The sequence below is a fragment of the Macaca nemestrina genome, chromosome 8, assembly GCF_043159975.1.
Source record: "Macaca nemestrina isolate mMacNem1 chromosome 8, mMacNem.hap1, whole genome shotgun sequence".
Lineage (NCBI taxonomy): Eukaryota > Metazoa > Chordata > Mammalia > Primates > Cercopithecidae > Macaca > Macaca nemestrina.
Genome location: NC_092132.1, coordinates 64,930,343 through 64,954,385, shown reverse-complemented (window position 1 = coordinate 64,954,385; position 24,043 = coordinate 64,930,343). Strand labels below are relative to the sequence as shown.

The following is a 24,043-nucleotide window of genomic DNA, read 5'->3' as shown; positions in this document are numbered from 1 at the left end:
CAGAAGAAGGGGCATCAGTTGGATAACCTTAAGTTAGCCTCAACCTGGGTGTATTCTCCTCTGGGTATATATCTTTGTCTTGGAATTCCTAGGAAAAACCTTTCTAAACTTGAACTGAACTATGAGTCTCTTCCTGTTCACTCCTTTAAATTCCCCCATCAGTGCAATCTGCAGGCCATCTCCTTTCTTTGGGACGTTCTATACAATATGCATATATTAAGGACTACAGTTTTAGTAAGTCCTGTGTGTCCTAAGGTTATATGTTAGTCTCCTTGATTGGATTTTGAGTGTTTTCACTTTGAATTGATCCTAATCATTTCTTAGTTTCGTTATAACTAATCTTGAGGGGATATCTTGTTATCAACCCCAGGTACCAGCTGTATAAATATCTCTTTGTCTTAACTTGAGTGACAGGTTCCTCATCTGTTTTACTCTTTTTGGAGACTGCAATCTTTTTTTTTCCCCGTTCTTCTGCCGTCTCCAATTACCTGTAGGAGGCACTATAACACAACACGTAATGTAAGCGCCTACATGGCTGAAGGTCAGAGGACTTTGCTCCTAAATCTCTACTTTTTTGGGCAGGCAAATTAATTTTTAGTTTCCATATGTATGCAAAGTATGTGTGCCAGCATAAAACCACTTAGTGCTGTTATTTATTATCATTATTACCTTTTTGTTTTGTTTTTTTGAGACAGTGACTCCATTGCCCAGGCTGGAGTGCAGTGGTGAGATCAAGGCTCACTGCAGCCTCCTGGGCTCAGGCATCCTCCCGAGTAGCTAGAACTACAGGTGCACGCCACCATTCCTGGCTAGTTTTTAAGTTTTTTTTTTTTTTTTTTTGTAGAAACGGGGGTCTCACTATGTTGCCCAGGCTGGTCTCAGACTTCTCGGCTCAAGCAGTTTTCCCACCTTGACCTCCCCAAAATGCTGGGATTACAGGTGTGAGCCACTGAACCTGGCCATTATTACTTATTTTGATCACCAGTCAGTTCTCCTTTTTTATACCTTCAGAGACTTTGTGGCCATCAGGTTCTTTGAACATTCTGAGCCTATTTCTCATACATGAAATTTTTCTCAGCTTCACAAACACTCTTGAATATCTTGTCTTAAAAACCTGGAAATGAGAGTTCTAGAATTCTTCAGGCAAGAAATCAGTTTGAGTCTAAGAGTACTAAACTCCTATTTTCCCCATCATTTCTCAGAGTCCTGTTTCTGAGAGGAATTTGTTTTTTTTGTTTGTTTGTTTTGTGTTTTTTTTTTTGAGACAGAGGCTCGCTCTGTCAGGCCATTCTCCTGCCTCAGCCTCCCGTGTAGCTGGGATTACAGGCGCCCGCCACCGCGCCGGGCTAATTTTTGTATTTTTTTAGTAGAGACGGGGTTTCACCATGTTAGCCAGGGTGGTCTCGATCTCCTGACCTCGTGATCCGCCCGTCTCGGCCTCCCAAAGTGCTGGGATTACAGGCATGAGCCACCGCGCCCGGCCTCTGAGAGGAATTTGGCCACATCTTAACACAGTCATGTACTGCATAACATTTTCAAGGATGGACTGCATATATGATAATGGTCCCAAAAAGACTACAGTGGAGCTGAAAAATTACTATCATCTAGTAATACCGTAAAGTTGTAGTGCACTTTGTTTTGTAATCCCAGCAGATCGGGAGGCGGAGGTGGGTGGATCACTTAAGGTCAGGAGTTCAAGACCAGCTTGACCAACGTGGTGAAACCCTGTCTCTACTTAGTGTAGCCTAAGTGTACAGTGCTCATAAAATCTACAGCAGTGTATAGTAATATCCTAGGCCTTTCTTTTTTTTTTTTTTTTTTTTTTTGAGACCGAGTCTCGCTCTGTCACCCAGGCTGGAGTGCGGTGGCCGGATCTCAGCTCACTGCAAGCTCCGCCTCCCGGGTTCACGCCATTCTCCTGCCTCAGCCTCCCTAGTAGCCGGGACTATAGGCGCCCGCCACCTCGCCCGGCTAGTTTTTTGTATTTTTTAGTAGAGGCGGGGTTTCACCGTGTTAGCCAGGATGGTCTCCATCTCCTGACCTCGTGATCCGCCCGTCTCGGCCTCCCAAAGTGCTGGGATTACAGGCGTGAGCCACCGCGCCCGGCCTATCCTAGGCCTTTCATTCAGTCACCACTCACTGACTTACCCCAGAGCAGCTTCCAGTCATGTCAGCTCTGTTCATGGTGAGTGCCCTATAAGGTGTGCCATATTTTTACTGTACCTTTTTCATGTTTAGGTAGATTAGATACACAAATACTATTGTGTTACAATTGTCTAAAGTATTCATTACAGTAACATAATGTACAGGTTTGTAGTCTGGGAGCAATAGGCCTGACCATATAGCCTAGGTGTGTAATAGGTTATACCATCTAGGTTTGTGTATACTGTGACATTTGCACAGTGACAAAATCGATGCATCTCTCAGATCATATCCCTGTCGTTAAGCGATGCATAACTGTATGTCATGAAAGGTTACTTTTCTCTAAGTAAGAAAAGTATCTTTTTGTTAATCCCTTGGTAGTGACCAAAAAGTTAATTCTTCTGTTAATTGGACCTTGGTTATTGTGGACTATTTGTGGGAGAGTCTTTTAAAACATGCTTTCTAGGCCGGGCGCGTTGGCTCAAGCCTGTAATCCCAGCACTTTGGGAGGCCGAGACGGGCGGATCACGAGGTCAGGAGATCGAGACCATCCTGGCTAACACGGTGAAACCCCGTCTCTACTAAAAAATACAAAAAACTAGCCGGGCGCGGTGGCGGGCGCCTGTAGTCCCAGCTACTTGGGAGGCTGAGGCAGGAGAATGGCGTGAACCCGGGAGGTGGAGCTTGCAGTGAGCTGAGATCCGGCCACTGCACTCCAGCCTGGGCGGCAGAGCGAGACTCCGTCTCAAAAAAAAAAATAAAAATAAAAATAAAATAAAACATGCTTTCTGAGTCTGTGTTTTGAGCCTTCCATTTCAGAGGTGTCCCTGTATTTATAAGGATATGAGGGACAATTAATAGTTTAATTTTAAGTAACAATTGACTATATGATCAGAGTTAGGTTTAATGATTAGCTCATTCAGTATCTGACCATTGGCCCAGAAGACTTTAAAATTAAGTGATTACCACTTATTCTTGGTCTAGACCACTTTCTACCCAATTGTGAAATTTTCATAGGCTAAAGCACACATCCTGTTAACTCTTCCCAGGAGAAACAGGCACCCGAATGTATTATTGTTGTAAATTTAGTTAACGTTTACAGAAACTAAGTAATGAATTCAGACCAGTGATCTGATTGAACTATCTAGTTGGAATATATTGATGTCAGTAGCTGAGCAAACAAAGAGTATAAGGCAGATCTATCAGCCTAATTTGTTTTTGGCAGAAATAAGGGCCAACGTTGATTGGTTGGTTGGTTGGTTAGTTGGTTGGTTTTTAACACTTTTGGAAGAAAGTCTGAAAGATCTTTCACTGAGGAAAAATCAATTAGAGTTGAGCCTGTAACCCATTCAATTCCATTGTTTATTATTTATATATTTTACATTATTTATAATTTATTAATTCTTTGTGTTTTATTCAGTAACAGCTAGTTCATAGCACTTATGCTTTTCAAACTTTTGTTAGCAGTGTTTGACTATACCTTATTGTGTACCTAGGATTAGCTTCCTTCTCCATCTTTTTTTTTTTTTTTTTTTTTTTTTTGAGACGGAGTCTCACGCTGTTGCCCAGGTTGGAGTGCAGTGGCGCGATCTCAGCTCACTGCAAGCTCCGCCTCCTGGGTTCACGCCATTCTCCTGCCTCAGCCTCCTGAGTAGCTAGGACTACAGGCGCCCGCCACCGCGCCCAGCTAATTTTTTGTATTTTTAGTAGAGACGGGGTTTCACTGTGGTCTCGATCTCCTGACCTTGTGATCCGCCCGCCTCGGCCTCCCAAAGTGCTGGGATTATAGGCTTGAGCCACCGCGCCCAGCCGCCTTCTCCATCTTAAATTTAGCTGTGTTAGGTTGATGCAAAGCACTGGAGATAAAAATCTGTAAATAAAACATTCATTCTCTCTGCCCTCAAGGAACTTGTAGTTTAGTAAGGAGAGATAGGACTGAAAAAAGACACAGATACCATGGTAGCAGTGTATAATCAGGGTACATTGAAGATTTTTTTTTTTTTTTTTTTGAGACGGGGTCTCACTCTGCACCCAGGCTGGAGTGCAGTGGTGTGATCTTGGCTCACTGCAACCTCCGCCTCCTGGGTTCAAGCGATTCTTCTCCCTCAACCTCCTGATTAGCTGGGACTACAGGCACATGCCACCATACTAGGCTAATTTTTGTATTTCTAGTAGAGACGGGGTTTCAGTATGTTGGCCAGGATGGTCGCTATCTCCTGACCTCGTGATCTGCCCACCTAGGCCTCCCAGTGCTGGGATTACAAGCGTGAGCCACACGCCCAGCCTGAAGATTCTTAAGGAAGGGAGTGATCAGTTCTACCTGCAAAGGTTGGAAGAAACTTGTACAACTGACTCTTGAATTTTAATTGGATTTAATTAATAGGTGTTGACCAGGGTGGGGAGGGCATTTAGGCATTGCAGTTAGAAACAGCCTGAGGAGGAGCCAGGCGTGGTGGTTCACGCCTGTAATGCCAGCACTTTGGGAGGCCGAGGTGGGTGGATCACTTGGTGAAACCCTGTCTCTACTAAAAATACAAACATTAGCCAGGTGTGGTGGCGGTTGCCTGTAATCCCAGCTACTCAGGAGGCTGAGGCAGGAGAATCGCTTGAACCTAGGAAGCACCCCACTGTACTCCAACCGGGGCGACAAGTGAGACTGTGCCTCAGAAAACACACACACACACACAGCCTGAGGAAAGTGAAGAATGGTATTTTAGAGAAAGGAGAGTTTGGTTGCTGTGCAGGATGAAAAATCAAGTTTGAACAGTAAGGTCATGAAGGATCTCCTGTCGTGCTGAAAACATTAAATTTTATTCTCTTGACAAATGGGCAACAATAGCAGTTTTAAGCTGGGGGAGAATCATTATCAAATGTGTATGCATTGCCGTCCAGAGACACCTACGAAGTATGTATGTGGGCTTAGAGTTTGAGGAGAGAACTGGTTGGCAGGCTGTTATAATAACCTGAATAGGCCAGGCACAGTGGCTCACACCTGTAATCCCAACACTTTGGGAGGCCGGGGGTGGGGGAGGGGGTGGATCACCTGAGGTCGGGAGTTCGAGACCAACCTGACCAACATGGAGAAACCCCATCTCTAATTAAAATAAATAAATAAATAATACAAAATTAGCCAGGCATGGTGGCATGTACCTATAATCCCAGCTGTTCAGGAGGCTGAGGCAGGAGAATCGCTTGAACGCAGGAGGCAGAGGTTGCGGTGAGCCGAGATCGTACCCTTGCACTGCACCTTGGGCAACAAGAGTAAAACTCCATCTCAAAAATAAAAAAATACCTGAATAACCATAGTCTGTCTGCTCCCTAACACTTACAGGATTAGAATTTCTGGGGATAGTACTTAAGCTACCAGAGAGGATGCCATCACTCAAAGATTCAGAGATGATCAGAAAACTACAAAAGAGACCACCTTGTCTTTTTTTCTACCAACTATTATAATTTGTCATTGCCACTAGCATGTATTTGTTTGGCATCACACTTGCTATGGCCTTGTCTTCCTTCTATAAAATGAATTTATTCTAAAATTTGGAAGTAGAAATTACTGTTTTTGTTCTTTCAGTATATTCCAGTGAATTGCTGCAGAGTAATGAAGATTTTGATGTTTTCATTGCTTTTAGTTTACCCTTGAATGATTGTCTTTCAAATGTCTTTTTTGCTAATTCAGTTATTGGAAAAGGGCTGTAATTGAGTACGGTAGTAAATACTAATTGCTTGTTTCTTTTTTTTTTTTTTTTTTTTTTTGAGACAGAGTCTCGCTCTGTCGCCCAGGCTGGAGTGCAGTGGCCGCATCTCAGCTCACTGCAAGCTCCGCCTCCCGGGTCTATGCCATTCTCCTGCCTCAGCCTCCCAAGTAGCTGGGACTACAGGCGCCCGCCACCTCACCCGGCTAGTTTTTTGTATTTTTTAGTAGAGACGGGGTTTTACCGTATTTAGCCAGGCTGGTCTCGATCTCCTGACCTTGTGATCCGCCCATCTCGGCCTCCCAAAGTGCTGGGATTACAGGCTTGAGCCACCGCGCCCGGCCTAATTGCTTGTTTCTTTAGTTGAATAACATTTTCCTATCATTTATGGATTGACTACAGGTGTGTTGTTTGACTTTCTATTACTTGCAACTGAAGTTAGCCTCTCTTCCTCTATTCCCACGAAAGTGTAGGAGACTGGTGATGGTCTTGTATTCTCTACAAGTTGGCGGCATTGTTAAGGCCGCAAGCTAGAATGCTGATGACCCTATGATTCTCTCCCTCCACCCCTTATATCTGTTTTATCATGCAAGTTCTGATGATTTTTAGACTATTTTTGTAGGCTCTGCTTGACACCTCATTGACATCTATCTTCTCTAATTAAGGTCTTTTTTTCTTGCAAGTATGTTGCGCTGTTCACAGTAGCTTTCCAGAGGGTACATGGCTCACACCTGTAATCTTATCTCTTTGGGAGGCCGAAGTGGGAGAATTGCTTGAGTCCAGGAGTTTGCCACCAGCCTGGGCAACACAGGGAGACTCTTACCTCTACAAAAAATTTAAAAAATAAAATAACCAGGCATGGTGGCACACACCTTGTAGTCCCAGCTACTTGGGAGGCTGAGACAGGAGGATCCCTTGAACTCAGGAGGTTGAGGGTACAATGAGCCATGATCTAACCACTGCACTCCTGCCTGGGTGACAGAGTGACACTGTTTCAAAAAAAAAGGAAAACTAGCTTTCCAACTAGTCACGGTATCTGTAGTCTTTCTTTCCCTGATAATAAATCTCCACCTTGCTGCCATAGTCATCTCTTCTCTTTGTTATTTCAATTATATCACTGTTTCTGAAAACTCTGTAAGGTGCCAGTAGCAATGGTTCTAATATTTGGGAGGGGGAAGGGGGTTCACATCTTTTTTTTTTCTTTCTTTTTTTTTTTTAGAGATAGGGTTTTGCTATGTTGACTGGACTGGGCTTGAACTCCTGGCTACCAGCCATCCTGTCGCCTTCCAAAGTGCTGGGATTACATGTCCCTCTTTATAATCTGGTCAAAATGGATGGACATTTACCTCTGAAATGTGCCCAAGTGCATATTTGCATTCCATAGGGCTGTTTAGAAAATCACATTGAAATTCTTTTACAAATCTGAACTTTTGAGGATGCTATAGACCATCTTATGTTTTTTTAAATGCTGGATTTTTTTTTGTTGTTTTGTTTTGTTTTTAATGCTGTTTCATTTACTTGAAGTGCTCATCCACCTATCCCACTCTTGGATCCTTTAAAGCTCTGCTCAGGTCTTGTTTCTTCCAAAAAGCATCCCCACACTTTAAAAACAAAAAACAAAACACTGGATTAGATACACCTGCTTTCTGCTCTTACACCACCTTAAGAGTCTTACCCACTAACAGTAACTTCAAATTAGCAACTGAATCATTTTGGTTCCCAGTGTAGACCCAGGCCAAAGTAGGCATTCATTTAATGCTATTAAATAAATGCGTAAAGTTAGGACTTTTCAAGCATTTTCGTTTGAGTAAAATATTTACTATTTTGTAGCCTATGTTCTTTAAATATTGAACATCTAGATAATAGGTTATAAGGATTTTAATAAATGGACACTTATCTATGTTTTCTAAATTTTAAAAGACTTGATATTGAGGTCTCATCCAGACTACAGTTTTACTAACGGGCATCTTCACAAATGAAAAAATTCAAGATTTCGTATTTAGCTCTGAATGTCTGTTTCTTTAAAATCTCCTTGTTTAGCCAGTTTAGACTATAATGTCAGAGCTAATTGTGTTGTCCTTTTTGGGAGAGAGGTTAGAAAAGGTCACTACATTTGAAAAGACCAGTTGTGGATATAGTAATTTTTTTTAAACTTATCAGTGATATCTGATGTTATCGGTATACTAAAAGTGGACATAGAACATTAAAGAAGGATCTAAAGACGCAAAGAATACCTGGAGTTATTAGGGACCTATTTAAGATTTTGTCTCTGGCACTAAGAATTTATTAATTTGTTGAGTTCAGCAAATAATATTGGCAGTTTTTTAGTGCTTTGTACTTATTTAGCTCTTTTACCCAAATCCTTTAATAATAATCTCCTTAGAGAGTACACGTACTCTTGGAAATGATTCATTTTTTCGAAGGGCATATTTATTTGTGTGGTTTTTGTTTTTTGTTTTTTTTTTTGAAGGGCATATTTAATAGCTGCTGCAGACATATGGAATAGTGCTTTAATCAGTGGTAAACAAGAAATTGCTGTTACTGGTTATAAAAGCAAGCGACATTAATGTTCTTGTGCCGTAGTAATGAGAAAAAAAAATAGTGGTTGAATAGTGTTTAATTTGTACAGTTTGTGTCAGAGTAGAATGGGCAGATATTTTGATGGATAGGCTTTTGTCTTAGTTACTTCTAAAAATTAGAACATCTGGTATGGTAAAGGCAGAGAATCTTAGCAATTGGCACTGGCCCAGAAAATTCAGAGTGCAGTGACCATAGCCTATTATGACTGCTACAATAGGCATAGCCACCTCCTGAAGTGTTTTCAACTGTTTGATATATGAACTTTAGGCAGTTCTTGACTTGTGCATGCTGATTCACTGCTTTCACAAACACTTCATGGGTATATGCTGCCAGATATTCAGTGTTGAAAACTTTGCTTCTTCCAAATATTCATACAATATTCATACTTTTACTGTAATATATAGTAGATAGAACATTGAACCACATGAGCTTGGGTTCAGGTACAGCTTGTGTAACAAAGCTTAGTGTTGGGCCTGCATCAAAGCAAGATTCTTCCCCCTTATTTGGAATTTCTGTAGAGAGCATAGGCAAAAAAATTGACTCAGTCTTAAAAGGGAAACCAAGTAAACAGAATGATGCTTTTGTAGAAAGTTACATTGTCCAAGTAATTGTTATAGGTGTTTTTAGTATCATTCTTTACATTTTCACACAAGTAGTAAATCGTTTCTTTCCTCTTTGCTACATATGAACTTTCACAACATACTGTTTTTTTTTTTTAAGCAAGTATTTGCAACAATCCAATACAACATACTGGTTTAATACAAAAGCTTAGGTTAAATAAGTCTCATTATTACGTTACTTCCTTTCTGCTGTTCCCCAAAAACAAAAATAAGAGTATTACTCATGAATGGACTTGTTCTGATTCCTCTATCCGTGACTTAACAGTTTTTGCAGAATTGGATGTTTTGGTAGGAGGAGAAAATAGCTAATTTAGAGCATGGAACATTATTATATGGTGGGGGGGCATGGGTGGGAGTTTTTTGGTAAAAGGGCATTACGCACTTGGTACCAGAAGGGAACGGGAAGGTTGCCAAGGAATCGTCGAAAATGAGGAAATTTCTCTACTTTGTGTGCTTCATTCTGAAGTGATCATATACTCCAGATTCGCAGGGTTTTTCATACTATTCTATTTTCACAGTGAAACAGTTGAAGTGTGTCCTGGAATCTTTTTTTTTTTCTTTTTGAGCCAGGATCTTAGTCTGTTGCCCAAACTGGAGTGCAGTGATGCGATCTTGGCTCACCGCAACCTCTGCCTCAGCCTCCCAAGTAGCTGGGATTACAGGCGCACCCCACTACTGCCCAGCTAATGTTTGTATTTTTAGTAGAGATGGAGTTTGGGGTTTCACCATGTTGGCCAGAGTAGTCTTGAACTCCTGACCTCAAATGATCCACCTGCCTTAGCCTCTCAAGCTGCTGGGATTACAGGCGTGAGCCACCGTACCTGGCTGTGTCCTGGAATATTAATATTTTGGTTCTTTCAGTTGACTTCTCATATGTGGGAGCAGCACTATAATTTTTAGATGGACTGAGTTAGTTTCAGAGAATTGAGATGACTGTGACAGTGTGTGTGGCCTCCTGTGACATGGACTCAAGTAAAGCTAAAATTTTTATGATTTAGCCATGCATGTGATTGCATTAAGTCACATTTTGTGATTGTTTAGGGATCCACCATTTAGGATATTGTTTGTGAGACTTCTTTTGCAGTCCTGTCATCTCTACACCACTTCTCTCTTCTAAGCATGTCAGTCCTTTGAACCTGTTTACACTCTAGTATTTATTTCTCCACGTTTTTCTCCATGCTTGTAAAATCATAGATCCATGTATATGTGTATATATTTTATTATTTTATAGAAATGGTCTATGTTTAACAATATTTTGTGCCAAAGAATTGACACTTGAATAAGGTCAGTATTTTCAGTTATCTTTTCTACTAGAAATGGTCTAAGCAGTTTATCTCTTGGGAAAGAGATTATTACTTCAGTTGTTTAGCAAAGTGTGGAGGGGATATTTAATCAAAGTGCTGGAGGGGATATTCAGCTCTGCCTTGAGGGAGCTTACCCACCTAGTCACTGTATGAGGAAAGTCATAAAGTTTTAACTAACATTTGTAATACTGATTTATAGTTTAGGGAAAAGGCTCGGGGATAGTGACTTTCCAAGGATACGCAGTTAATAGCTGGTACAGACAGCATTCTGAATTCTAGCTCATACTCTTACGATTATATCACACAATTTTAATTGTGACTCCAAGTAGGTCTATAATGAATACCTGTATGATAAGCAAAATTTATAAACATTTAGAATTTTGAATTCAGGAATTTTAATTTACCTTACAGTTTATAGTATGTATGACCCTAAAGAGATAAATCGTTTTGAAAGTTGATAGGAAATTATATAACTAGATATTCCTGCAGTTGAAGCAGATTTTCCCCTTAGGGTCTTACCTTTATCTCTAGTTAGATTTAATTAACTTCATTGACCTAAACTGTTTGATTTTAATGTTTGCCAAGACTTAAAATTTACCTTTTTATTAATGGTAGACAGGGTGATATGCCTAGCACAAAATATAACTTGGATAGTTTAAGTTCAATCAGGGGAGACTGCTGCTTTCCTATCAGAGATAAAGCAAACTCATTTAATTCCTATAAATGAAAGTTTCTTTTCTGAAGAAAATAATTGCTCTTTTTAATTTTAAGAAATTCTCAATTCATATTCTTAGCTTATATTTGAAAGATATAACATGATGAATGTTATTTTTAAAATGAAATCCTGCTGATCTTCAGTCAGATGTGTTGATTTTTTTTTTTTAAATAATAGCAGTGGGTTGCACCACCATTGTTCACTCTCTTTCTTGATTACTTACAGATTAATATATATGATTATCGCTTTTTAAAAGCTTGATAATTTTTTTCCTTGGTTTGGGAGTTTTTAAAAAAGTCAATAGAGTTTAATACTAATGTTTTTTATCCAATTACAGGAGTCAGAAATACCATCAGAAGAGGGGTACTGTGACTTTAATAGTAGGCCAAATGAGAACTCTTATTGCTATCAACTTCTGCGACAACTAAATGAACAGAGAAAGAAAGGTATTCTTTGTGATGTCAGCATTGTGGTAAGCGGAAAAATCTTCAAAGCTCATAAGAACATCCTGGTTGCAGGCAGCCGTTTCTTTAAGACTTTATATTGCTTTTCAAACAAAGAAAGCCCTAACCAAAACAATACTACCCACTTAGATATTGCTGCAGTTCAAGGTTTTTCAGTCATCTTGGACTTCTTGTATTCTGGTAACCTGGTGCTCACAAGCCAAAATGCCATTGAAGTTATGACAGTGGCCAGCTATCTTCAGATGAGTGAAGTTGTTCAAACTTGCCGAAATTTCATTAAAGATGCCTTAAATATAAGCATTAAATCAGAAGCTCCAGAGTCTGTAGTTGTGGACTATAATAATAGAAAACCAGTTAATAGAGATGGTCTGTCTTCATCACGGGATCAAAAAATTGCCAGTTTTTGGGCAACACGGAATCTTACCAATTTGGCAAGCAATGTAAAGGTTGAAAATGATGGTTGTAATGTCGACGAGGGCCAAATAGAAAACTACCAAATGAATGACAGTAGTTGGGTCCAGGATGGATCTCCTGAAATGGCTGAAAATGAATCTGAAGGTCAAACAAAAGTGTTTATTTGGAATAATATGGGCTCCCAGGGAATTCAAGAGACTGGCAAAACAAGGAGGAAAAACCAAACTACAAAAAGATTTATTTATAATATTCCACCTAATAATGAAACGAATTTAGAAGATTGCTCAGTGATGCAGCCACCTGTTGCCTATCCAGAAGAAAATACACTACTCATCAAGGAAGAACCAGGTAAATATATATACAAAGATACTTCCTTGTTCATCTTAATTCTAGTTGGATATAACCTTGAAGTATATTTTTAATTGAATTATTTTAATTATAAAGTAATACTAAAGTTGTTTACAAAAGAAGGGGGGACATCATTCAAATGCATTACATATTTGGTATATTTTCTTTGTCTTTTTTCAACACATATATATGTGAGTTTATCAAAAGATGTATTAATAGCCAGGTATTGCATATATTGTTAAGGAACGTGGACTCTGCTGCATGTACAGGTCTTTGACTTTCCTCATTTTTAGCCTCTGTGCTCACTATTTTATACCCAGTGCTGGGAAAGATAGAATCTTCAGTTGTAATATATAATCACTTTGTTATTTCAGAGACCACCTTAACCTTTTTTATTTTATTTTTGGCTGTTAAAACATATTTAAGTGTTTCAAAGAATTTTGCCAATTATGAGATTATGGTATTCTAGTTTATTTAGGACTACTGTTCTTCTGTTTTTATTTATTTATTTATTTATTTATTTATTTATTTATTTTTGAGTGGGAGTCTCACTCTGTAGCCCAGGCTGGAGTCTCACTGCAAACTCCACCTCCCGGGTTCAAGCAATACTCCTACCTCAGCCTCCTGAGTAGCTGGGACTGCAGGTGCATGCCCCACACCCAGCTAATTTTTGTATTTTTAGTAGAGATGGCATTTCACCATGTTGTCCAGGCTGGTATCGAACCCCTAACCTCAGGTGATCCGCTTGCCTCAGCCTCTCAAAGTGCTGGTATTACAGGCATGAGTCACCACATCTGGCCTAGAGCAGCTGCTGTTCTGTTATCACACGAGAAGCTATTTTGTTTGTCCACTGTCACCTGATTTTCATTCACCTTTGCGTTAGTTGCAAGGCCTCTGAGGCCTTTCTCTTCAATATATTTCCCTCCAAAAGTTATATAGGAATCTTAGAGAATCACATTGATAGTGGGAATTTTTTTAAAAGAAGACGACCATTGTTAAGTCTTTAGTTTAATCTGACTGTGTGTATCTTTATTTGAAGAAGCTCAGTGGGTTTGAGGTTTCCTATGCATACCCGAGGCTTGTCCACCACTGTCATACATTATTTAATGCTAGTTTTTTTCACTTCAAAGCACCATAACTGTTCAGTGTCTGATTTACACGATGGTGGTCATTTGAGGATGGAGTATTTTCTGTTAAAGGAATCACTGTTTTTAGTTGCCAGAGGGCAAAATGCCATAGTAATCCTGTGAAATGTTCCTCTGGCTTTTTAAATTTGGGTTAGCTTTCAGAGGTAGGAGTGTGTGTGTGTGTGTGTGTGTGTGTATGTGTGAAATTTTTACTGTGTGAAAATCAGCTAGTGTGTATATATAATGAATACTATTTGTTGATCTTTTTCCTTGTACTTTATATCAAGTTTTAACAATAAAATCCCTGAGACAATTTAGTTAAATAAAATATTAAGGGTAGATAGACTCCTTAGCCAGCACTTTGTTTTGTCTTAATTATATAGAAGACCTTGACAAATTTCTTATTAGAGCTACATTGTCTTCCTGCTGTATGGATTATTCCTATTTAACAGTATGTTGGGAACCCTGTAGTGTTTTTAAATACACACACTTTTCCTTAAAGAATAAATAAGATCTTTTGGGTGTAGTGGTTGTTTGATGGCAACAGCAGTAACCCCATTTAAAAAATTAATGCCACATATAATTGGAGTGATTTAAAGAAAAGCATTAATAATGAACTACAATGCATACTTTCAAAAATAATATTACTAGCAATTTTTATCAAGTATTTCCTAGCCATGGTTGTATCAATGGATTAGTTCTATCGTAAATTAATTGGTGGTCTAACATACTTTATCTCTTACGTCTGTGTGGTTTTTTTTTTGTTTTGTTTTGTTTTTTAAATGGAGTCTCACTCTGTTTCCCAGGCTGGAGTGCAGTGGCACAATCTTGGTGCACTGCAACCAGTGCCTCCCATGTTCAAGCGATTCTCCTACCTGAGCCTCCCCAAGTAACTGGGATTACAGGCACATGCCACCATGCCTGGCTAATTTTTGTATTATTACTAGAAATGGGGTCTCACCATGTTGACCAAGCTGGTCTCAAACTCCTGACCTCAAATCCACCCACCTCGGCCTCCCAACGTATTGGGATTGCATGTGTGAGCCTCCGTGCCCAGCCATCTCTTAAAAAGGATCATTTTCATTTCGTTGTTACCAGTTTGGTATCCGAACCTTGCTTAACTCACAAATTTGGTTCTATCAGTGCCACCAATGTTGTTTGGTGGAAAAAAAAAATGGGTCTCGAGCATTATGGTTAGGGTAAAATATGATTTAGAGCCAAGGACTGGCGAATTTTTACTGTAAAGGGCTAAAACAGTAAAAAAAAAAAAAAAAAGACTTTCACCTTTGTTGGCCATAAAAATCAGCTCATCAACTCTGCCACTTGTGACATGAAAGCAGTCATTTGTAATATGTAAACAAATGAAGGTAGGTGTGTTCCAGTAAAACTTGCCAACCCTTTGTATATAGCAGTGGTTCTTAATCATGGCTATGCACATTGGGATCACTTGGGAGCATTACATACCGTAAGAGGTCTCTCTTCCTGTGGATTCCAGTTTAATTGGTATGGAATGTGGTTTGGATGTGGAATTTTTTTTTTTTTTTTTTTTTTTTTGAGACGGAGTCTCGCTCTGTCGCCCAGGCTGGAGTGCAGTGGCCGGATCTCAGCTCACTGCAAGCTCCGCCTCCCGGGTTTACGCCATTCTCCTGCCTCAGCCTCCCGAGTAGCTGGGACTACAGGCGCCCGCCACCTCGCCCGGCTAGTTTTTTGTATTTTTTAGTAGAGACGGGGTTTCACCATGTTAGCCAGGATGGTCTCGATCTCCTGACCTTGCGATCCGCCCGTCTCGGCCTCCCAAAGTGCTGGGATTACAGGCTTGAGCCACCGTGCCCGGCCTGGATGTGGAATTTTTTTTAAGGTTCTATAGGTAATTCTGTGAGTTAAGGTTGAGATCAGCAAATATTACTATATCGGAAAGAGCCTAAATTGAATCAAACATAATGAATTTGAAAATAAGCTATGCCACCTACCCACTGTAGTCCATGATCAAATTAAGCTCTTGTCCTCAGTTTCCTCATTAAAATATTGTGTTGATTTTAGAGATTATGAAAATGAAGTGACAAATATGAAATAACTCTCTTGGTCATGGCAGTCCTCCTTAAACTTGGAAAAGACTATTGAGGTTATTCACATCAGTTTTCCGGTGCTGTGTGCTTTCTACCAAATGCCAAATAGATGGTCTTAGCCTCAGCTTGATTTTTTTGACTGCTTGTAAAGACTTCCTTAAGCAGCTTCCAGTGTAGGGTGACTGATTATTAGGTAGTCATTTTAAATGTAGCCAAAATTTGCTTCTCTATAACTTCCTAATTCTGTCATTGGGAATAGTATAATTTATAATTAATTAATTAATTGTATTTATTTATTTTTTTTTTTGAGAGACAGAGTCTCCCTGTGTCACCAAGGCTGGAGTGCAGTGGCATAATTTTGGCTCACTGAAACCTCCGCCTCCCAGATTCAAGCTTTCTCCTGCCTCAGCTTCCCAGGTAGCTGAGACTACCGGCGTGCACCACTACACCCAGCTAATTTTTGTATTTTGTATTTTTAGTAGAGAGTTTCACTATATGTTGGCCAGGCTGGTCTGGAACTCCTGACCTCAAGTGATCTGCCCGCTTTGGCCTCCCAGAGTGCTGGGAATACAGGCATGAGCCACTGCGCCCTGCTTGAAATAGTATAATTTAAACCTAACCTAATTCCTCTAATCTACCTGATAACCCTTCAAATGTTAGACATTTAAAAAGTCCTGTTTTTGTAGGCTATGTGCTCTTCTGCCCACCTTGTAATTAATGCACAGAATTTATTCTAACTTTCCAGGCAAGTTCTGACCAATATAGAACACAGTCAGCCTGTGTTTACCAAGGTTAAGGCCTTCCCAAGGTCATTCAGCTAGTAAAAGTAGAAAGAGGCAGGTTTCATATTTAGGACTATCCAGCATTACAACCTTGCAATTAACCACTAAAGTAGTAGATTCCTATCTTTTAAAAAAATTAGTTCCTTTTAACTTTAAAATATTTTTATGATCCCCTTCATCATTAGTTATGCTTTAATTTCCATTTATTGAGAAAACAAAAAGTTTTCCATGAAATAAATGCTTTTAAATGAATGTAAAGTTCTGTAGCAAGCATCTGAAAAGTCTTAGTGAATTGTTCAGTCTGCAAACAATGTTTGGCATGTTTGGATTTGTGGGTCTCTTCTAGTTACTGTGACTTCTCCCAGGTCTTCAGCCCAGAGTTTGTAAGATAGAGCTCTAATAATGCTGTCTTATATAATGTTGAAGCTTTTGTTTGGGTGCCTTTTAAAAATTGAGATAAGAAGGTATACTCATAGCTGCAGAGTTTTTATTCAGATGGTATTTTTTTCTCTTGAAATTAACGTATTACTACAGCGTCATATTTGTTGTTAGACTTCACTTCAGATCATTTCTGATACACAAGAATACTTGAAGGTAGAACTCAGGAAAGTTAGAAACTTCTGTCCTAAGAGAGTATACACATACTGGGATTATGGAATAACTAAAACTGTCAGCAAAAACTAAAATCTGGGTAATCAAATAAGGGTAAAAATGATGTCATGAATGAATTGCTCTGATAATGTAAAAATTTCAAAATCCTTGTCTTGCTGATTTGCAACCAGGAAACATTAAATTTTAGCCAAATAAAGTAGATTACCTGAGATTAGAAATTGAATTACAGAAGTACAGATAACTAGTGCCTAAATTTGTTTTACAATGTGTGTTCACACATGACGTGTCCCATTTAACTAGAACAAGTCAGGTGTTAATCTCATTTTTTAAAATCACTTTATTCTGTGGGCTCAAGGAACATGGTTTTCTGAGCCTAGATTTTTAAATTTATACCTGTCATACTAGCAACTTCTGCCTATTATGAATAATTTTATTCTGTATATACGTTGCATGCATACATACCTTATTTTGAAATGACGAAAGAAACAAATTAGCAAAATAAAGTAAAATTGGCAAAGAAGAGTGCTCATCATGGATATAAATGTGGTTGCCCTAATTAAGCTTTTAATTGGCTCTAAGATACTAAACAGCCTTACTCAAAAGAGAAAAACATACCAGTTCTACCAGGATGACAAACTTCCTGGTACCGTCTTCCGAAAGGAATTTCTCCATTTTTTATGTAGTTGACACCAAGTAATATAATTGGACAGTTTCCTCAGATACTTTCTAGTAAATGCAGTTGATTATTATATTTTTTGATCTTTGCCACAAGCTGATGTAGTCTGTGTAAATGATTTTTTTTCTTATGCCATACGAGGACTTAAATGTAAGGTAATTTTAGTTGATCAAAAGATAAAATTTAGAATTCTTTTAAATAATCTGGAAGTTTCTTTCACCTAGACTTCTGATGGAAAAGGAGTTTTGCAGCATTTTTAGGTTTGTATTAATCCTTACAAGTAGAGTTGAAATCAGGTTTAAGCTTTGCGTTTATTTGTGTAATTGCTTTTTTGGTAAAAAAGCATATAATTTGGTACTTTGAAAACTATTTTGAGAAAAGAATATTCAAACTAGATAGATTTAACAAATCCTAATAAGGCATATATTTGAGACAGAGTCTTGCTCTGTCACCCAGGCTGGAGTGCAGTGTCACGATCATGGCTTACAGAAACCTCTACCTCCTGGGCTCAAGTGATTCTCTCACCTCACTCTTCTACAGTCAGTCAGCCCCACAGTACTTGGGATTACAGGTGGGCATGTACCACCATGCCTGGCTATTTTTTTTTTTTTTTTTAAGTAAAGATGAAGTCTCGCTTTGTTGCCTAGGAGGCTGGTCTCAGGCTCAAGGGATCCTCTAGCCTGACCTCCCAAAGTGCTGGGATTACAGGCTTTAGCCACCGTGTCCAGTCTAAAATACGTTTCAAAACCATGGGGCATGGCTTTGGTGAAGGAGACTTGGGCTTTAGATTCAGTTTTGCCACAATACTAGCCTTGAGTATATCCCAGACAGCCTCCCTAATGGGAAAGAAGTAAAATTTCTACCTTAAAATTCTGAAATCTTAAAAGCTCTAGAGACCCAAAGCTTTTTCTTAATCATTTTGGCAACAAAGCAGCTACTTTTTTTTTTTTTTTTTTTTTTTTTGAGACGGAGTCTCGCTCTGTCGCCCAAGCTGGAGTGCAGTGGCGCGATCCTGGCTCACTGCAAGCTCCGCCTCCTGGGTTCACGCCATTCTCCTGCCTCAGCCTCCCGAGCAGCTGGAACTACAGGTGCCCGCCACCGCGCCCGGCTCATTTTTTGTATTTTTTTAGTAGAGACGGGGTTTCACCATGGTCTCTATCTCCTGACCTTGTGATCCGCCCGCCTCGGCCTCCCAAAGTGCTGGGATTACAGGCGTGAGCCACCGCGCCCGGCCATAGCTACTTATATTTTTTTACTTCCTTAAATGTGAATATTCATGGGCTTTTTTTCTTTTTTTTTTTGAAATGGAGTTTCACTCTTGTTGCCCAGGCTGGAGTGCAATGAATGGTGTGATCTCGGCTCACAGCAACCTCCGCCTCCCAGGTTCAAGCGATTCTCCTGCCTCAGCCTCCCGAGTAGCTGGGATTACAGGCATGTGCCACCATGCCTGGCTAATTTTGTATTTTTAGTAGAGACAAGACAGGGTTTCTCCAAGTTGGTCAGGCTGGTCTTGAACTCCTGACCTCAGGTGATCCGCCTGCCTCGACCTCCCAAAGTGCTGGGATTGCAGGCGTGAGCCAGCACGCCCTACAAATATTCATGTTTTACTGTATAAATATTAATGTTTTGTGTAAATATTAATGTTTTGATTATAGGGTGCTACTCCAGACCCCACATGAGGTGTTACAGTCATAGCTATAAAATCTGAAACATTCTACATTCTAAGTCTTACTCCAAGGGTCTCACATAACAGATTTATGGACCTGGATTAGTTTTTATTCTCTTAGGAGATTCCGGGTGTTTTGCTAAACCTTTTAGGCATCCCATGGAGTATGCTATGAAGGATGAGCTACAAGTCAGAATTTAATTTCATTTTTCATTAGTAACTGGGGTTATAATAATTGGGGGGAGGATGCTGAAAGCCTGATGCTTATTTATTTTATTTTATTTTATTTTATATTTTACTAAGAGACAAGATCTCCCTCTGAGGCTCACGCCTGTAATCCCAGCACTTTGGGAGTCTGAGGCGGGCGGATCAGGAGGTCGAGAGATCGAGACCATCCTGGCCAACATGGTGAAACCCTGTCTCTACTAAAAATACAAAAATTAGCTGGGTGTGGTGGCGCGTGCCTATTATCCCAGCTACTCGGGAAGCTGAGGCAGGAGAATCACTTTAACCCGGGAGGCAGAGATCGTGCCACTGCACTCCAGCCGAGTGACAGAGCGAGACTCCATCTCAAAAAAAAAAAAAGGCCGGGTGCGGTGGCTCATGCCTGTAATCCCCACACTTTGGGAGGCCGAGGCCGGTGGATGACAAGGTTAGGAGATTGAGACCATTGTGGCTAACATGATGAAACCCTGTCTCTACTAAAAATACAAAAAAATTAGCCGGGCGTGGTGGCGGGCACCTGTAGTCCCAGCTACTTGGGAGGATGAGGCAGGTGAATGGCATGAACCCGGGAGTGGGGGTTGCAGTGAGCCAAGACAGCGCCACTGCACTCCAGCCTGGGGGACAGAGCGAGACTATGTCTCAAAAAAAAAAAAAAGATCTCCGTCACCCAGGCTGGAGTGCAGTGGTCATAGTTCACTGCAGCCTCAAACTCCTGGGCCCAAGTGATCCTCCTGCCTCAGCCTCTGAGTACCTGGGCACACCTACAGGCACCGGCCACCACTCTTGACTAATTTTTTTTAAGATTTTAAAAATAGAGACAGGGTCTCATTATGTTGCCCACACTGGTCTCCAGCTCTTGGGCTCAACTCTCCTCCTGCCTCAGCCTCCTAGAGTGCTGGGGTTGCAGCCACCATACCCAGCCTTGATGCTTATTTTCTTTTTTTTTTTTTTGAGATGGAGTCTCGCTCTGTCGCCCAGGCTGGAGTGCAGTGGTGCGATCTTGGCTCACTGCAAGCTCCGCCTCCTGGGTTCACGCCATTCTCCTGCCTCAGCCTCCCGAGTAGCTGGGACTACAGGCGCCCACAACCGCGCCCGGCTAATTTTTTGTATTTTTAGTAGAGACGGGGTTTCACCGTGGTCTCGATCTCCTGACCTTGTGATCCGCCCGCCTCAGCCTCCCAAAGTGCTGGGATTACAGGCGTGAGCCACCGCGCCCGGCCAGCTTATTTTCAAAATTAATAATAGTTAATGAGTTATACGATATACTAATGCATAAGAATCTTCAGTATTTAATTTTAAAAGATGGTAGTACGCAACCATATGGTAGTGGAAATAGTAGTCTGCCACTTTTTCCACTCTTGCTCTGCTTACTGTTGGCTTTCCTTCCCTGTATTGTACTTGACCCAAGAAGTGGCTACACTGGTGATTATTACCTGTAAGTTAGAAACTCTTTTAAGTGGTCAGAGTAAAACTGAAGAGCTGGGTCAGTTAAGACATTTTTGTGACTTCTTCCTGCTGAAGGTGTTAAATTGTCTAAACCATATAAAGGTCAGTCCCTGAAAGTTTTTTATAGAACTGAATTTTTGGTTTCTGATACAGCCTTAATATGTAGTAGGGTGACCAGATAGTGTAAATTTTCATTCAAAGCTTTACTCTTCAGAAATGTTACAACTTTCTGGGAACTCCAAAATAGCTTTCCACATATAATAGGAAATTTGGAAATGTATTTATTTAAAATCGAAAGACACCGAGCAATAGGCCACATAATGTCAAGATTGAGGAGTCCCTTATGTGGAACTTATTCACAATAGGCTGACTGTGGGGTAGAAGCACACGCAGTGCCGTGTGATAAATGTTAAAAGTAGATTATTTAAGATGCATGAGGCGGTACAGTGGAGCAGTCCTAACTGTCCAGGAGAGTTGGGGAAAGCTTCATAGAGAAGGCAGTGTGAGTGAATCTTTTGTTATTTACAGGTTTGCTAGGAAGAGAAGAAGAGCATTTGTTGACTTGCAAGGTGGAAAGAAATTGGAATGAGTGGGTAGAAGAATAGAAAGGGAGTAGTGTGGGGACATCTCCAATTTCCTACCACCTTGTCTATAGGTATAACTAGTTATTTTTGTATTGTAATAAATTGTGACTTGTTTTACAGACTCTAAAGTAATGAGTGGTTTTTAACTAGAGATTTGATCTGTTTATATTGCATTTAAGACTACAAAGTTTAAGAGCATTTTTCATGGATTGGAGGTGGGGCATGTACTGGGGGAACCTGTTAGGGAGAAATAACAGCACTTTGGAATAATGCAAGGAAGAAGCACTTGAGCCTAGTCTAAGATGGGGCAGTCACTTGTCAATGAGTTTGCGAGTGAAAGGGAAGCTATTTTGAGTTTAAAAGGCCACTTCAGGAACTGTAAAGGGTGGTTTATATAATACATTTGCAACTGAATTTACTGTCCATTGAAAGGAGAAAACCGAAGAGAAAAAGTCTGTACCTGTTTGGGGGGTGGGGAGGGGCAGCACCGAATGCATTTGCTTTTAGTTCTGAAACTTACCATAAGAGAAACTTGCGCTGATATGTATTTATATGAAAATGAAAGTTGAGTGGATCTGAGTCTTGAGTTTTTATACAACTTGTTTAGCTGTTTCTTAAAACTTCTTTCCCAGTGTCTTGTCTCATATCTTTTCAAGAGTATTTGTATTCTAAGAAAATCTGGATTAGTCTGCACTTGCCTAATGGTTGGAATATTGAGAATCACAAGCAAATGGTAGGGAAACCTTCTTTCCAACTCAGTCTTGTTTAATTTAGCATTCACAGGCAGGTGCTATACTACTCACTTCACACATAATTCAGAAGGGTTGGTAGCCCACCATGATCTAAGAGATTCCTGACATGACCAAGGCACCAAGATTAGTCTTGTCTTTAATGATACTTTGTTTTGTCTTGTACTTTGCTCAGTATTTTCATTTACTAATATCAATGGTCAAGGGCACATTTTTGGGAGGTAGAGACTGAGATTTAGACCAGTCTTTTAATCCCATCTCATTCTTTTTCCACTGTTTGTTATAAGATTTTTAAAAATCTATGGTAATATTTTCTTTTTTTTTTTTTTTTTTTTTTTTTTTTGAGACGGAGTCTCGCTCTGTCACCCAGGCTGGAGTACAGTGGCCGGATCTCAGCTCACTGCAAGCTCTGCCTCCCGGGTTCACGCCATTCTCCTGCCTCAGCCTCCCGAGTAGCTGGGACTACAGGCGCCTGCCACCTCGCCCGGCTAAGTTTTTGTATTTTTAGTAGAGACGGGGTTTCACTGTGTTACCCAGGATGGTCTCGATCTCCTGACCTCGTGATCCGCCCGTCTCGGCCTCCCAAAGTGCTGGGATTACAGGCTTGAGCCACCACGCCCGGCCAATTATTTTCATTTTTTTTTAGGAGTCAGGGTCTTGGTCTTTCGCCCATGGAGGGAGTGCAGTGGGAGCTTGCTGCAGCCTTGAACTCTTGGGCTCAAGGGATCCTCCTACTTTGGCCTCCTCCCAAAGTACTGAGACAGACATGAGCCACTGTATCTGTCCTTCCATGAATAATACCTCTCATGAATATATTTTTTAAAATGCAATACATGGTTAATTAGGGAAATATATAAATGTTAATTCTAAGGAGGAGGTTGCTTTAAAGTAGACAAAAAGTCTTACTGTAAAGAGCAATGATAGCTAGTACCTTGGTATCCTTAAGATTTTGGAGAATGTATTGTTAAATAAAGGGAAAGTAATAAAATGGATGCTGGTTTAAGACAGAGTGGAATTAATGTTTATTTTTGTTCATTTCACAAAAAGAGCATATCAAGTGTCAGCAGCAAAGTACGTGTGAATATACTTCTGCTCTCATGTTCCCAGCATTGCAAATTGCAGTTTTTTGATTGCCTGCTTATGTGCCAGGCCCTGAGGCTTGGTGCTTGTAATAAACTGTTGGGAAGCAATGTAATACAGTTACTAAATAGTGCAGACCTCTGCCATTAGCTTGTGATTTAACCTCTCTCAGCCTTAGTTTACTCATTGATAAAATGTTGAAAGATTTTACTGCTGGATGCGTACAATCTGTTTTTGTTATAGAGATTGCTATCTTTTCACTGAGAAAAGACATTTTTTAAAATAGAAGACATCCTACATGGCTTGTCATTTAGTTCTGGTCATTTGAATATTACATGCCACAGGTGTACCTGCCACCAGTCAGAAAAATAGCTGTCATCTTGTGAAACCACTGTGGTGTTTGTGTGTGTGTGTGTGTGTGTGTGTGTGTTTTAGACAAGTGCAGTAGTGAGAAGAGGGGTAAGGAAACTAATGTTTGAATCAGTCTTCAGAAAGGATTTGTGCTGTTTGCAAAGAAATCTTAGCCCTTTTTTTGCTACCTTTAAATGAAGCTTAAGATTCCCATAGGAAGATATTTGATATCACAAAAGCAGGTGTATTAGAGTTTATTTTGTAATCTTGTAATTTTAGAGAAAAAGATGATGACCAAGAGTTGCTATCATGCTTCCTAATGAAGCAAAATTTATTCATGTCAAGTAAATGGTTGGTTGTCTGGCTTCTATTCCATTCACATCAACATCTCTAATAA

General features: G+C 40.1%; 1 protein-coding gene across 2 annotated transcripts in view; it reads left to right on the top strand.

Annotated features, from left to right (window-relative positions):
- LOC105483533 (zinc finger and BTB domain containing 10) overlaps positions 1 to 24,043 on the top strand; it is a 41,458-nt gene that overhangs the window by 3,993 nt on the left and 13,422 nt on the right. For both annotated transcript variants that reach the window (XM_071068066.1, XM_011744411.2), the window contains exon 2: positions 11,394 to 12,282. In XM_071068066.1, the coding sequence (XP_070924167.1) occupies positions 11,394 to 12,282 (889 nt within the window). The remainder of the gene's footprint in view (positions 1 to 11,393; positions 12,283 to 24,043) is intronic.